Source organism: Choloepus didactylus, chromosome 18, assembly GCF_015220235.1.
Source record: "Choloepus didactylus isolate mChoDid1 chromosome 18, mChoDid1.pri, whole genome shotgun sequence".
NCBI classification, from domain to species: domain Eukaryota; kingdom Metazoa; phylum Chordata; class Mammalia; order Pilosa; family Megalonychidae; genus Choloepus; species Choloepus didactylus.
In genome coordinates, this window is record NC_051324.1 from 39,165,841 (window position 1) to 39,181,994 (window position 16,154).

At 38.2% G+C, this 16,154-nt stretch overlaps 1 protein-coding gene across 6 annotated transcripts in view; it reads right to left on the reverse strand.

Moving 5' to 3' along the window:
- Positions 1-11,147: 11,147 nt before the first annotated feature.
- Positions 11,148-16,154, reverse strand: part of DGKE (diacylglycerol kinase epsilon) — a 42,109-nt gene continuing 37,102 nt past the window's right edge. For 4 of the 6 annotated variants that reach the window (XM_037809418.1, XM_037809420.1, XM_037809416.1 and 1 more), the window contains 3 exons: positions 15,755-15,882; positions 15,445-15,556; positions 11,148-15,097 (listed from right to left, as the gene is read on the reverse strand). In XM_037809418.1, the coding sequence (XP_037665346.1) occupies positions 14,918-15,097; positions 15,445-15,556; positions 15,755-15,882 (420 nt within the window). In that variant the 3' untranslated portion in view covers positions 11,148-14,917. Of the gene's footprint in view, positions 15,098-15,444; positions 15,557-15,754; positions 15,883-16,154 lie in introns of those variants that run through there. The other 2 variants (XM_037809419.1, XR_005212730.1) reach the window with 2 other exon arrangements.

The following is a 16,154-nucleotide window of genomic DNA, read 5'->3' on the forward strand; positions in this document are numbered from 1 at the left end:
GGAGCTTTCCAAGCTTATTCTCCCCCATGTGAAATCCCAAGGGTTTAACATCCCAGGTTTTGGCAAAATGTTGAAAGTTGGTAAATCTGGGTATCTGGATAGGAGTATACTGGAGTTCTCTGTGTATTGTTTTTGTATTCTTTTTGCAACTTAAAAAATTAAAAAAAAAAAAAGATAGTGCTCCAGGTCACACTCAATCTGAGTCTGGTTTCCTGTCCACAAACAAGAAGAGGCAAATTTCTGGGCAGAGGAGACTGCCACGAGGGAGATGCTTGGTGTAAAGGTTAAGAGAATTAGCTTTTAATTAGACCTGGGTTCAAGTCCTGTTTCTGCCATTACTGGACTGTGCATGATCCTGGACAAGTAACTTGACCTCTCTGTCATGGCCCAAGAGGGCTTTTGCAGCCGAAGGACTAAAGAAAGCACTGGACATGTTCTGAGACACGAGCTTTTGTTTGGGGGCTTACCTACAGGGTGGAAAGTCGGTCACGTTGCCCTGAATTCAAGAGCTGCTCTGAATGGCGGCAGGTTCAGAGCTCAACGTGAAGATACTCCACCAAAGCAGGGGGTGCTGGGGAGTGGTTTATACAGGCTCAACATTCTAGTGGGTATGAGGGTATAAGGCGGGAGTGCGGGTCTTTTGAAGTAGGGAGGGATCTACTGTAATCAACAGGGAGGAGGGGAGGACTATAGATTATTTTTTAGATAATAGTATCTCAGGGAGTTTCAGAGAAGAGGTAGTTTCAGAATGGAGGCAAGCTATAGATTACATTTAGCACCAGAGGCCTGATCCTACAAGGAGAGTAGGTCAAATCTTAACTGTCCTAGGTCAAGCAAGCTGCTGTGTGCAGTCTTCAAGGCATTTGGGGAAGGCCCTGGGCCCGGGGCTCCCACAATCCACCCCCACCCAGCAATTTGTGTTGACCATAGGACAGACACTCTGAGCCTGTTTTCTCAGCCATCAAAAGGGGAGAGTTATACCTACCTCCTAGGATTGCTATAATAACCAGGAAATAATACCCATGAAATGTACTACAGCACTTAATACAGAGCTTACTCAGGAAGTAAATGGTGGTTATTATTCCATTTTTATTTCTATTGACAGTAAATTTAACAGAATCAACAGTTATATAATAATGCTTTCTTTTCCAAGAACTTTCGCAGACTGACTCACTGAATTTTCACCAAAGCCTTGAAATGCAGGCATTTTTTATTAACCCTATTTTACAAATGATGCTCAGAGAAGTCACGAGTCTTATCAGACACGCCTAGTAGTGTATGAGTTAGCATGATCCCAAGTCGGTCCTGAGTTGGGGCAAAGAGCTGCCTCCCTGCAGCCCTGAGGGCGAGGCCCCGCTGCAGTGATTGATGTCTGCTGAACGGTGCTGGGTCATGCTGACCTTGGCTCACAAAAAGGTCACTTATCACAGATTTTTTTTTTTTTTTAAGTCCGGCAAGGAGCATGTAATGTGTTTAAGGAAAACAAAGTTTTCCATCCAAAAAGGTACAGAAGGTGAGTATTCGTGAGGCAGGCGAGGTCAGTGGAGAGAGGTAACAGTAATCCTTTCAGTTAGCACTTCCTGTGTGCCAGACACCGCTCTCATTGCATTCTCACCACACCCTGTGACAGAACCATTCGCTCTCCCCATTTTATAGATGGAAACACTGAGGCTCAGAGAAATTAAGAGACTCACCCAGGCCACTGCAACTTGATAAGGCAAGGTGAGATTTGAGCCCAGCTCTATTTAACTCTTACTGCCCTAGATCTTGGAACCATTCTGCTTTATTTCTGGGTCTTTTTTTTTTTTTTTTTCAAGTTTATGCATTCCTGAACTTTATTAATTTTCCACAGCAAAGTTAAATCTTGTATTATCAGCTTTCTCTTCAGAAATTAAAGGCCCAAAAGAACTCGAGTCCAAATATCCCTCCTTCCAAGTTTCTTTTTTGGTTTTCACCCTAAGGACGTTCTTACCCAAGTGCCTGGAGGGCAGCTGTATCTCCTTTGAGCTTCCCTGGGACTGTTACTCTTCACCGTCCCCTAAGTTTGATGAATAATATGGTACTTCAAATTGTCCTGTAGCATTAGCAGCCATTCACAAAGTTTCCTGCAATTAAAAATGGGCTCTCTAAGGCCGAGGAACACAGAGCACAAAGAAAATTCCCAAGCCTAGAAGTCAGGTGTTGGGGTCCTAGTCCCGGTGCTGCCACCAACTGACCGTGGGCAAATCATGTTACCTCTCCTGGCTTCACTGCCTCATATGTAAAAGTACAAGTTTGGACTAGATCAGGGTTTCCCAAACTGTGATCTACTCTGATATAAAAGGGTTCCATGGTCAATAAGTTTGAGAAACACTGTTAAAGTTCCTTTACTGTGACCATTTTCAAGTCTTTAAAAAATTCTTTTTGATGTCTGACAATGAATATGCCACAGACGATGGGAAGCACTTCACAGGAGCTTTCTCATTGAATCCTAAATTACTATAGGAGGAGCAACTGCAGATGTGCAATCCCTTATCTGCAATTCTGAAGCCTAAAATGCTTTGAAAACTGAGTATTTTGGAGGCAAACTAATTTGATGGTAAATCCTTATCTGAGTTACTGTGTGGCATTTAATAAGACTACAGTTACCCCACTTGGTGTGGATACTCATCTGTTACTGCAGAAATACCAGGGTGCCACATAGTATAACTTTGTAGAGTTATATTACTTTCTAAAATGCAAACAAAAAATATCTGAATTCTGAAACACATCTGGCTCCAAGGTAATGTTTTGTTGTCATTCCTATTTAAAAGATGAGGAAATGGGAAACAAAGAGGTTTAGCACTTAGCTAAGATCAAGCAGTTGTATGGTAGAACAGGGACTCAGACCCCAACAGCTGCTAAGCCATGCTGCCTCTGATTTCGTAAATTTTAAAATGACAAAGTGCATTGAGATTCTCTGAGAGAGACAGTGTAACTTGACATTCTCTGTATCTAAAACCAAACTTAGCCGAACACAGGCCCATTTTTCATAGGAGATCTATTAAGAGCTCAGGAAACGTGCCTTCATTTGGGGAAACTGCAGATTGGTAATGCCTAATTGTTTCAACTCTACATCCCTGCATTTTGAAGCTTTCCATCAAGGCAATCATGGATCCAGAACAGTGATTCATCAGGCGGCGTTTGACGAGTGTTGTTAAGCTTCTTGTTCCACACTGTGGGAAGAAATGCAGCAGCCAATCTGGACCCTCAAGGTTCTTACTTTCATGGTTCATATTCCCAAACTGGCCAAGACCGTTGACCAGCTAGAGATTACCGAAGGACTAACACTATACATGCTGAGTCAACAAACCAGGGAGGAGGGGGCAAGAGGAAATGAGATTATAGCTCAAGAAGAGGAAATGCATATTTTGCCAGCTCTTGCAACAAATAAGGGTTAATCCCCATTTAACTATCAGTGTCTTTTTTAAAACATTTTTTTATTATGGTAGCATACATACAATACAAAATTTCCTGTTTTAATGACTATCATGTGTACAATTCAGTGATATTAATTACATCTGCAGTATTGTGTTACCATCACCACCATCCATTGCCAAAACCTTTGTCATCGCCTCAAACAAAACTCAAGCAGTAATTCTCCATTTCCCCCCAATCCCCTGGTAACGTGCAGTCTACTCTCTGTCTCTATGTATTTGCTTATACTAGGTGTTCCATATAAGTGAAATCATACAATATTGGTTCTTTGATATCTGGATTATTTCACTCAACATGATGTCTGCAAGGTTCATCCGTGTTGTAGCGTGTTTCAGAGCTTCATTCTTTTTACGGCTGAATAATATTCTGTTATTCCATGTTTTGTTTGTGCATTCATCTGTTGTTGGACACTTCGGTTGCTTCCATTTTAGGCTATTGTGAGTCATGCCGCTATGGACATTGGTGTCCAACTAACTTCTCAAGTTCCTGTTTTCAGTTCTTCTGGTTACATACCTGGAAGTGGAATTGCCGGCCAGGTGGTAATTCTATGCTCCTGAAAGTCCCAATGTAACTTGACATTCTCTGTATCTAAAACCAAGCTTATCTTTCTCCCAAAAGCAGCTCCCGGTGTAGGCTGACAGCGCCACCACGGTGCTATGGTGAACTTGCATGTATCCACGCGGCGAAGGCTGGAGCTGCAGCTTATCTGAGTCCTGGCCAGTCGCCTTGTGATCTTCCAGGAACGCAAGAGGACGGGACTGTGAGGTGCTGCTAGGAGGCAGTCCCCTGCTCACCTCCTCCCTGCCTCCCGTCTCCTCCGGGAGACTGTCAGGAGACAAATACGGGTTATTATGCCGCTTATCTCCAAACCATATGGTTCTCATGTTTATATGCTCCAATTTCCATCATGTCTAACTTATCTTGAAATATAGGCGGCTATTCTTATCTCCCCACCCCCATACTTTGTTGCCTGGGTGTTCTACTGGTCCAAAGTCGCTGCACTTCAAACCAGATAAAAGCAAGGCTTCTGAAACATTTTAATCAGAGCTTACTTGTTTATAAGGAACAGAAACTAACTAAAGCCGACCCCACCCTCTCCGGAAGAAGGAAGTGCACATGTTATTTAAGCAATACTTCTCAAACTCTGGGCTAAAGGATCAGGTGGGTTTGTTTTTTTTTTTTTTTTAATGGTATTTTGGGTTCTTTTTTCTTTTGCAGCTCAAGCAGCAAAATGCCATTATGCTTATTCATATACAAATATGGAAATATGAGGAAATTTCATTCCAAGGCATTTATAGTCAATAATATATGTCCTATTTTAATTTTGAACAGACCAGGTGTTCCAGTTTGCTAATGCTGCAGTTAGGCAAAATATTGGAAATGGATTGGCTTTTAAAAAGGGGATTTATTAGATTGCATATTTACAGTTCTAAGGCCATAAACTAAGGCATCAACAAGAAGAAACCTTCACTGAAAAAGGCCAGTGGAGTCTGGAACACCTCCGTCAGCTTGGAAGGCATGTGGCTGGCGTCTGCTGGTCCTTTTCTCCTAGGTTGTGTTTCAAAATGGCTTTCTCCAAAATGTCTTTGGGTCTCTCTTAGCTTCTCTGGAGCAAACTCTGGGATTCATCTCTTACCTCAGCATCTCCAAACGTCCTTCTGTCTGCATCGCCAAGCATCAGCAAGCATCTGGTTCTCTCTGAATGTCCCTCTCAGCTGCTCTGAGCTCCTTCTGTCTGTGAGCTCTCTTATAGGACTCCCGTGATTTAATTAAGAACCCCCCTGAATAGGTGGGGTCCACATCTCCATGGAAATAATATATTCAAATGTTTCCATCCTAATCAACAGACTAATAAATCTGTCCCCACAAGATTGCATTAAAGGATATGGCTTCTTGGGGGACACAATACATAGAAGCCAGCACACCAGGTTTGTGAGATCGTAAGATTAATCGCCTTAAACATTTTGAGCTAGTGTCTTGCCATCACATTAATCACAAAGTGAGGATGTTCCCATCTTAAGTGTGCAGATAATGCTAACACATTTTTTATATCCACAAGTGTCATACTGAAGTATTTAGAAAAAAAATGCACTTCTGAAAAGGAAGTGAATCTCAGAATTACCAGAACAGAATAGAACTCTTCTCAGGATAAGAGTTTCAGTACATCCAAGAGAGTTGAATTACCATGTTTTAACAACTCATGTTTTATAAAGTTTTACCGTCTGCAAAATATTTTTATATATTGTGTCTCTTTGGTGTTCCTGATACCCTTGTGAGATAGATACTATCGTTATCTCAATTTTAAGTGACTTGCCCAAGTCACTTGGCCAGGGAATGATGAAACTGAGATTGAAACACTAACTAATGTCTTCTAAAATAAAAGTCCTCACTTTTTCAATAGCAAACTTTAAAAAAATCTTTCAGTTTCATGATATTTAACTCTATCCCTTCTGTACCACCTTTAACTTAAGTCACTAAGTCCAAAATTTTTTATCACCCCAAACAGAATATAACTGTTGCCCCTCCCCCAGGCCCTTGGTAACCTTTAATTGACTTTCTGTCTCTATGAATTTGCTTATTCTAGATATTTTATGTAAATGGGACCATGAAATATTTGTCCTTTTTGTGTCTGGCTTATTCCACTTAGCATAATGTTTATAAAGTTCATCCATTTTGTAGGATGTATCAGAACATCATTCCTTTCCCCCCCACAATTTTGCTATCAACTTTTATCTACACAAGTACTATAATACACAACTGTATATTTAAAAAATATTATTGATTATAGATAACATAGGAACATTAATAACTGGTTTCATGGATTCTTGAGAGTTCCAAGGTAAATGGACTTTAGCAACAGGAAACTTGCCATTGACTATGACTAAGAATTCAATTATATTAAGAGAGTTAATGGGTACATTTTCCTGTTTGAGTTCTTTTACCAACTTCAAATAATCTGTTTTACTTAAATATTTATCATGTATGAATTGTCATTTTTTCCCTTCTTATGTATAAAACCCCAAATAATCTCTCTATAAAAATATATTTAACTCCTGTCTTAATTCATTTATTATTCCTAATTGTTTTCAGTTTTGATATCTTATTTTTTCTGAGCCAGTAATGAAAGCAAGGTTTCTGGTCTCAGACTTTGAAGAATATTACATAAATACTTATCTTCAAATTCTTGCTTTTAAGAAAATGATCATACAATTTAGAAGCATTGTAATTCTTAATTTTCTCTTCAAAATAGTTTCTCTACTAGTATTAGCCATGTGCTGGAGTAGCCAAAATGAAGGAAAAAAAATCTCCCCACACCTTTGATCTAGACTCATGACATAAATGGTAATCACAAATCTAGATCAAAGGTGTGGGGAGATTTTTTTTCATTCCATTTTATGGTTAAATCATATTCCATTGTATGAATATACTGTATTTTATTTATCTTTCATTTGTGGATGGACACGTGGGTTGTTTTCACCTTTTGGCTATTGTGAATATTGTGCTATGAATATTGGCTTACAAATATCTGATTGAATCTCTGTTTTCAATTCCTTCGGGTTTATACCTAGGAGTGGAATTGCTGGTTCATACAGTAATTCTTTGTTTCACTCTTTGAGGAACTTCCAAAGTGCTTTCCAAAGTCGCTGTACCATTTTGTATTCCCATCAGCAATGTACAAGGTTTCCAATTTCTCCACACACTCACCACTTATTTTTTTAATTTCTGATTTATTACGTGTCAATTTTTTTTTGTAAAATCAAATAAAGGGGAAAAAGAAATGAAAAAGACATACAAAATATAAGCCAGTTTTTAAAGATCAGATTCAACAGTCATCTGTCAAAATGGCTAATTAAAAATTTCTAAACTTTTTCACTTCATTTCTGTACTTATTTCCTGGTGGATTGGAAACATACAGTTGTGAGCCATACTTTCAGTAATATAGTTTTAAAGGATAAAGAAGGCATTTCATGGAAATAAAGGCCAGTGGAGAATCTGATTGGTTGCTTGGCCAATTGATGGGCTCCTCGGGTCCAATCAGCTGCAAGGAGGTATGATCAGCTGGTGTAAGCAAAGCCCCTTGGCAGAGGCTTTGGTGGTGGGGTGGGCACTTTCAGAGAAGGGGCATGAGATACAGGCAGGCTATAGGAACACACAGCCTTGCTGTTTCCATTTTAAGTATGCAGATAATGAATGCAGGGGCCTCAGCAGCTTCTTTTTACAAAGACTGTTGAGTGCTCCTTATATGCTGATTATTGGAGGTCAAATGCAGTATCCTGCAGAGTAGGTATTTCCCACATAGAACAGAATCTTCACAAAAGATATGCAAATATTCATTAATTTGCATGCAAAGATGACCAAGGTAAGCTTTCTGCTCTTAAGTTCACAGTGTACACAGCTTTCTCAGACTGATTTGTAATTTTCTATCTACTCACACCTGAAAAAAATGCTCAGTTTCTGTTTCCTAGTCCCCAGTCCCCACAACAATGTAGATTATGTTCTTATTTATGTGTAAAACATCCAGCTCATCAAAATCTCTAAAATCCGTTGAAGTAATTTATCTTTGTAAGTAGCTGATCTGTTTCCTTGCATTGGAGTTCCTTTGAAGGCTGAATCTAGCCCTGGAATTCCTAGTGCCAGCACAGTGACATGTCTAAGACTATATTCGACAGTAACTTTCACACTCTTGGTGGTCGTGGTTGTGTTGATGATGACAAGGCAGCAGGGATGATGACCTGGGATCATGTCTGGCTGAGTTTACCAATCTGTAAAACAGGGTTAATACCTGTGTCACAGAACTGCAAAGTATAAAAGTAAAGGAACCTAGCACAGCACCCAAGTGACCGATAAATGTGAGCAAAAGCTGTTTAAGAAGTCAAAACACGGACTTCTCAGGTTATTTAAGGGGCCTTCACTGTGAATGTCAGTCAGTGGGTATCACAGCCAAGTATAATGCATATATATTATTGATCAAGAAAAGGTACATTACATTTGGCATTATGTCCTTAAAAAGCAGGCAAATGCATAAAGTTTTAAATTATTTCCAAATAATTTGCTAAAGTGGGCTTCTGGATAATGAAGTGGGACCATAAAATCCCCTAATATCTAATGAAATGAATAAAAGTTATATGCTACAAAATGTTATGTGAAACCCAGAAGACAGCTGATAAATCAAAAGGCTTTTTAAAAATTCAAATGGAAAGTAACACATACTTCTACCAGGCTTATTAAGATGCCTTTTTTTTTTTTTCCCCCTATAATCATCATATCACCCTGTGGTGGGCAACAGAAGATACTTTTGTCAATTTGATTCACAATGTTTTTAAAAAAATTCAGTTAATTACTGTGATGGTTAGGTTTATGTGTCAACTTGGCCAAGTGATGGTGTCCAGGTGGCTGGTCAAGCAAGCACTGTCCCAACCATTACTGTGAGGACATTTGTGGCTGGTTAATAAACCAGAAGGCTGGTTTATTAAATCATCAGTCAATTGGCTGCAGCTGTGACTGATTACATTAACGAAGGGCATGTCTTCTGCAATGAGAGAATGCAGTTAGCTGGATTTAATCCGATCAGTTGAAGACTTTTAAGGAAGAGAGGAACTTCACTTCTTCTTTGGCTAGCCAGCAAAGTATTTCCTGAGTTCATCAAACACCATCAGAGTTGCCAGTTTGCTGCCTGCCTTACAGAATTTGGACTTGTGCACCCCACAGTTGCGTGAGATACTCTTATAAAATCTTATATTTACATATATCTCTTGTTGATTCTGTTTCCCTAGAGAACCCTAACAAAGTTACCAACCAGCATTTAAAAATTAGTTTTTACATAGAAAGTCTAGATTTCTGCTTTCTCTAGAAAAATTAGTTTTGGTCACACTGGGTCTGCCTTCCTGAATGGCAATTACCAGGTGCTCTCTCATTTACCAGCCCCCACCATTCCTACCTTTATCACCTTCCTAGGCCCTGGAAACATTTGAGTTTGCAAGCCCTTAGGTGGACAACAATTCCCATTTTTACAAGGAAAATTGAGGTTCAGGAAGAACAAGTAAATTATCCAAAGTTAAACTGCAGAAATTGGGTTTTCAACCTAGATATTTCCAAATGAATTCTATGTTCTTTCTTCTCTACTGGACTTAAAATGAGACAAATGCACCTCAGTTACTTCATTGCATTATCCCTTGGTCCTCTGTAACCTGCACAGAGCCCTTCTGTGAGTGTGGGTATGCAAATTTTCCTAAGCCCATTCAAGTTGTGCACTGTGCCCCTGGCCCACAAAGTCAGGTAATATAATTTTTAAATTACCTTTTCCATCTGAAATATCTGATCCAGAACTTGCCACCAATGCTAGTCTTGCTATAGACCAAGGACCATTTTCTGTGAAACTAAATCAAAGCTGTTTATTTTATCTCATGGTTAGTGAGGACAAAACAAAACAACAAAATGGGATCATACTTTTTAAGTGGTATACTTTAAATTTTATTAAAAAACAAGCAATTTTCAATATGCTAAATGCTTTAATTCACATTTCTCTGTCTGCAGGCATAGACCACAACACAACCCAACACAGCAAGAGTAATCAACACTGGGAAGGTGCCCAGCAGTCCGGGGGATGGAGGATGTGCAGGGGCAGCGGGCTGCTCGGGCGCAGTCATCCAGAGTGCCCTCGACACTCTGGGTTCAGAGACACAGTCCAGACAGTTCGCCCGGAAGTGACCAGGGCTGGAGGACTCTAAACTTGTATAACACAAAATTACAAACCAAGAGGGCCAATTGACTTGTGGGGTTTGTTCCATGAGACCTAATTGGAAAATGCTGGCAGAGAAAGTGCTGGCAAAGCCCAGCACTGTAGTAGTAAGGACAGATGTGCACTGCTTTCCTCGAGGATTTTTTTCTTTCTTTGCTTCATACAACCAAATCTAGTCACCCGGTCAGGATGCCCTCTTGCCTGGACAATGGTGGAGGTACAAGGAAAACAACCTAACTTTCCAGCTTTCCCTTTCAACACTTCATTATCAGTCACCAAAACGTACACGATGGAAATTTCCTAGATCACAGTGTATCTTGTTAAATGCATTCTTTCCTGCCACCTTCCTTTAATGGTGAGGTCGCCCAGGTGATCCCTGCAGGGACTGAGGAAGGGCCCCAGTTCTGGTAGCAGCGACACTTAAATTTATCGTTTCTAGATAACTTATTCTCTGCAAACATTTCTGCAGATGGCTAATCTCAATAATTTCATTTGAGTTTCTGTATTAGAAGGTGATATTTTTTAGATTCTTTCTCCAGAATTTCGGAGCATATATTTTTGCTACCTGCAAGCCTCATGCAGGGATATTTAAAAAATTATGTGTGCGTGTGTTTACATATCTAAAATTAAATACACAGATCATTTCCATACTTCACTAAAATCAGAAATACAAGGAACAGAACCTAAGGCAGTGCTTTATACCTCAACAAAATGCCTTTAAAAACTGTGAAATAGCCAAGTGGCCATATTTCAAAGCAGCAACTGAGACCCCTCAAATAATCTTTTCACTAAAAAACATCTCCTGGGTATGTAAAAATCAGTAGAAAAGCAAACAGGTAACAGAGTCATTATAATAGTGGCTTTTAAGCTCTTAAAAAAGAAACAGTGAAATCTTCTCCTTGCACCTCCAAGACATGGACCAGACACCAAAAACTACAGTTCCACATAAGAATCTGGGGCCACCAATTTTTATGCAATAGAGTTTAAGAGAAATACAACAATATGGACAGAATATGAACAAGATTCAGAGAGTTCTTTTAGAAGAATGATGGGGTGGGGGTGGGGCACAAAGAGGGCAGTTAGTAAAGGAGATACAACTTTAGGAACATTCAATTAATTCAGTTCTTTTGCATGATATCTGGGACAAGGCCTGGGTGACACGAGGCACAGAGCAGATGCTTTCAAATTTCAGTGTGCAAACAATCGCCTGAGGTGCTTGCTAATAAAAACAGATTTCTGCGTCCCATCTCCAGAGATACCATTAAGTCAGGGGTTGAGCCCAAGAATCCATTCTTTGCACGAAGCTCCCAGATGACTCTGATGCCTGCAGATATGCTGCAGATCACGCTTGTAGAAACAGGAGACAGTCCTTACAGGGAAAATTTGAGAAACGCCAGGGGAATGCATTTTAAAAGCAAAATGCAAGACATTTTGTGTCTTGTTGCTGAAAATGTACCTTCATTCAGATTTCGATAGAGTAACAAAACTATCTTTTCTTCTTAAATTTCTAGATACATTTTCATAAATATACCTACAATCCAGGGCCTCAAATTAGGTAGAATTTAAAAACATTTCTGAATATAAAGTGCTGGTTCTTGCTTCAATATTATCATTTAGAGGGAAAACACACACAAAATGATCATCCAGTCTATTAACCTTTTTGGTGGAGTAAGTACAAATTATGTATTCGGATCCATATTAATCTGTAAATGAACATAACTTTTAAAGTTTCTAGATAGTGCAAATTTAAAATCCCATATTATACATAAGTACAATTTTACTTTATATTACAAATGCAAATTATTTTTCTTTTGACATACTGGCAGTATTTGTCTTTACAGTGCAGAAAGGTCACAGTATAATTTATAATGCTAAGTAAGCAAACGTATCTTAAAAAAGCAAATACTACATGTTTTATAACAGAGCCTAAAAAAATAAAAATAAATAATCTTGTCTATAAAATTTGTATACACATTAGTTAGCAACATTAGGGCTTCACAGCGAATTGTTGCAGAAAATAAAAATGCATTTAAGACAATACAATCTTAGACAAACTATTTTAAAACACAAAGATTGATTTATAGTAAACATAACAAAGCAATGAAAATTATCATCTACTTGTGTGATCTGTAAGAGCTGCCAGGTATTCAATATTTAAGCCACTAGGTTTATGAAGAGTTAGGAATGTATTAGGACAGTGAAAGATGAAAGAAATCTGAAAACAGATATGGAGAGCTATGTCCTACTTTCATATTTATTCCTGAGAATGTAGAATTAAAAAAAAAAAAATCAAGACAGCTTAAAATGGAACAGGAAATTCTGGTAAGTTATTTTGTAAAGTATAGAATCCCTGGTAATGTAAACAGTTGCTATCCTAATATATGTAGCAAATACGAAAATTCTATTTAAAACAAGGCATATGCCTACCTTTCACATTTATTTGAACTGCTGGGTGGATGTGACTAAAAAAGTAAATGAAGTTGGCTCAGACCAGATAAGGATGTTTTATGATATGGTATTCTAAATAACCTTCCAAAATAAAAGTATGAATGAGTGAATATGGCAGCAGAAAAACTTCATGAAGGGTTGGTAGGGAAAAAACCTCACTGGTTTATAACTGAAAAATCAATTTGTTTAAGTAAGTGAGGGAGTTGCACATAAATCTATTCTAAATCCATGTAATATTTTGCTTAGAGTACAGTTTTAACAACTAAAAAACCTAAATAGTTATTTTGATTATATGAGTTCTGATATCCCCAATTAACTATCTGCTTGGCTTCTACAAAACTATTTACCTTGCTTCTACAATTACCTATGTGTTATAGGTAAAATATAATCTAAAACAATAGTGTATTTATAAAACGTGACATCTGCAACAATTCTGACCATGAATTAAATAAAAGGATAAATCTCATTATATTCAAAACATGATCAGTACATAAAATAGAAAATCAAAATCTCCCACCACCACAAAAGAAAGTTACCTGCCTAGAAACATTTATGAATAAGGTGAAACAGACCTGCTCACAGAATCTTTCAATATCGGAATTTGGCATCCACTGAGCTCTGGAAGTGGTTAAGTAAATAAAAGTATTTTATATGAATATCAATTACTTTATATACTAAATTGTTCCTTCAAAAAAGATGGCCCAGGTCTGAAGGTGACTCAAATTTAAGTTTATGGCAATGCACCGATGCCCAATCCATAACAGATTAAGGGGAGCTAATGGTGTTTTGGGGGATACATTATAATCTTTCAGAGACTAATGTCACAAAAGACCACCAAGCCCATAAAAAAAAACTGTGCTGGACCCCACTGGGTTTGTCTAATTGCAGGGCATTTAAGAGGCAGGCTGGTTAGCAACAGCAGAGGAGCGCCCTGTAATGGGCACCTATGAAACTAGCAGTTGAGGGGCAAAAGAGTGAAACAGCACTCTCAGTTATCCAAAAGTAATGTGCCAGTGCTTTTCATTCTTTTTTTTTTTTTTTTAAGAGGACTATCTCCGATGAGTGAGAATATCTGGGTAGTATCTTTCAGGTGAATTAAATTACGGATTTTAATTACTTAGTCAGTAAGCTAAATTTCTATCTGATTAACTGTGACTGGAAGAATTCACCTAATTTAATTTGACTTTTAAATAAAGACATATTGTAAAAAATTATTTAAACACAGGTATTATACCACAAAGTAAATAAATAAGTAAAAAATATAGATTTTTCATTTTAAAATAAATACGATATAAAGACTTTAGCAGAAGAGTCTATCTCCCTCCTCCCCAACCCTAGCCTTGGGGAAATTCTGTCAAGGGCTTTAAATATAAAACACTATCTATTTCAAATACTACAAGACAACTGGATTTTAAAAACTTATCAGTCATTACTGAATTTTTTTTTGAGAAAGTAATTTGACTAGTAAGTTTCTTTCAGCACATTTTTTTGAATCATTGACACACTGACTTTTTATCAAAAACAAGTTGCTGAACTGTCCTGCTGCAATCTATAACTTTCAATCCAAAATGCTCTGAATTTTAATTTTTGCCAAGTCACCTATCTGGTGCTCCTTCGGTTACACTGGGGTTATAAAACAGACTTTGAATCTCAGCTCAACAGGGTCATTAATGGGGTCAGCCAAACAATATTTGGGGGCCTGAAAGTGTTTCTCACATAAAAACTATAGTAAAAAATTAAAGTATGGTCTTTCTTTAAAATTTTCCTTTTCAGGTTTCCTGGAAATCTATCCACTCACTGTTTGGCTGAAGTGAGACATGTTGCAAGTGGAAGCCTAGTAGTGTCATGTGGGTTTGACATTTATATCATTTTCTTTCGGAAAAATAATTTAATTTTTAAAATACTACGGTGTCACCAAATTAAAGTGATTTTCCCACCCACATTTTGCTGGATGTCTATCAAATGTGTGGTTCAAGAATAAGGAATGAGACAGTGCATACTTCAGAGTGAGTCCCACCCTCAATACATAAGCTGAAAACCACTCCATGTGACTCTTTAAAAGTTAGTACTATACATTCAAAGCTGAGAAAAGAACAAGCTTTTGTCAATAACTGAAGGTTTGGCTGCTTTTGGAATGCAATTTACATAAATGTATATCTATCATACTTCTGAAGGAATTAAATGGACCAGCTAATAGTGAATCCCTAATTTTGGATGCATCTCGATCGACTTGTCTGTGCAGATTCTAAACAAAGTTTTCATTTCTTCATCCATCTATTCCATTTCCTTTATGTCCTCTTGATCTGAAGTACTAGAGACGTCATCGTCTGTTTGTTCTCCTGAGAAATATAACATCAGTGCATGTGTCTTGTGAGTTATGGTGACAGTGCAGGGCCCCTGTGCCCACGGCTCACCATCCACCTGCATTGGCATCATTGAGCACTTCAAGATCAGCTGGTAGTAGGGAACAAATAATTAGAAGCAAGTTAATCCATCAAGGTTCAGAGAGGTCTTCTTGAAAAATCCCACTGATAGTCTCTTAACTCCCCTGCATTTCATTTTTGGAAAATTAATCTATGTATTTATTCAGCAATTGCTTTACAGATTTTTTTCCCTGGTGAATGCTTTATTTATTCAACTGGTTTGAGGGCCATGTTTCCTGTTTCTTCCCCATCCCAATCAAGTCCTGGCATGTCCTATAAACTACTGTTTAGGGAAAGATATAGCATATATATTTTCTTCTAAACATTAATGACTTAGAACTGGGACAAATTAGAATGTTATAGCAATATTTCACCTACTCGCACCGTATGTGCTTGTCCTATTCGAAAAGGATTTGCCAGCTTCACTTGAATCTGAGCACAGTGGAAAGACCCATAAACTCCAACGACTTCCAATAAACCATCATCATGCCTAAAATCAGAAAAAGGAAATATGGACTATATGCTGGAAAAAAAATCAGCATGTTAGGGCAAGTACTTTTTAACACAGCTGGACCATCAGCTTATTAAATATTTATATTAATAAGGTATACAAAAAATTGGGGGAAATTTTAATGTCTATAAAGAAAAACAGCTGCTTTAAAGGAAACAAATAAAAAACTGTACATACCTGGCTAGAGGGTAAGTCTCATCTCCCATCCCTTCCCAAAGTCTGCAGCCACCGCCCCAGTAGCCAATGTTGAGAACTATAATGCCTTCCAAATTAGGCAGTTCTACTCGCTCACCATCCAGTTCTAGCTTTAAAGAAATACAAGTAGTGAGTTACTACAGGGCACACTATTTCCAGACATATCCAGTTAGAATTCACATCATCAATGGGGTCCTTTTTGTTAAATAGAGTTATTTTTTCCAGGCCTTATCTAAATAGCTATTTCATCAGCATCTGATGCTACTGACTCCTCCCCTTCCTTTCCTGAAATATCCTCTTCCTTTGCTTTCTGGGAACCACAGACTCTGCTTCTATGGATAGTCCTCCCCAGTCCACCTCTTGTTTGTCCCCATGGATGAGT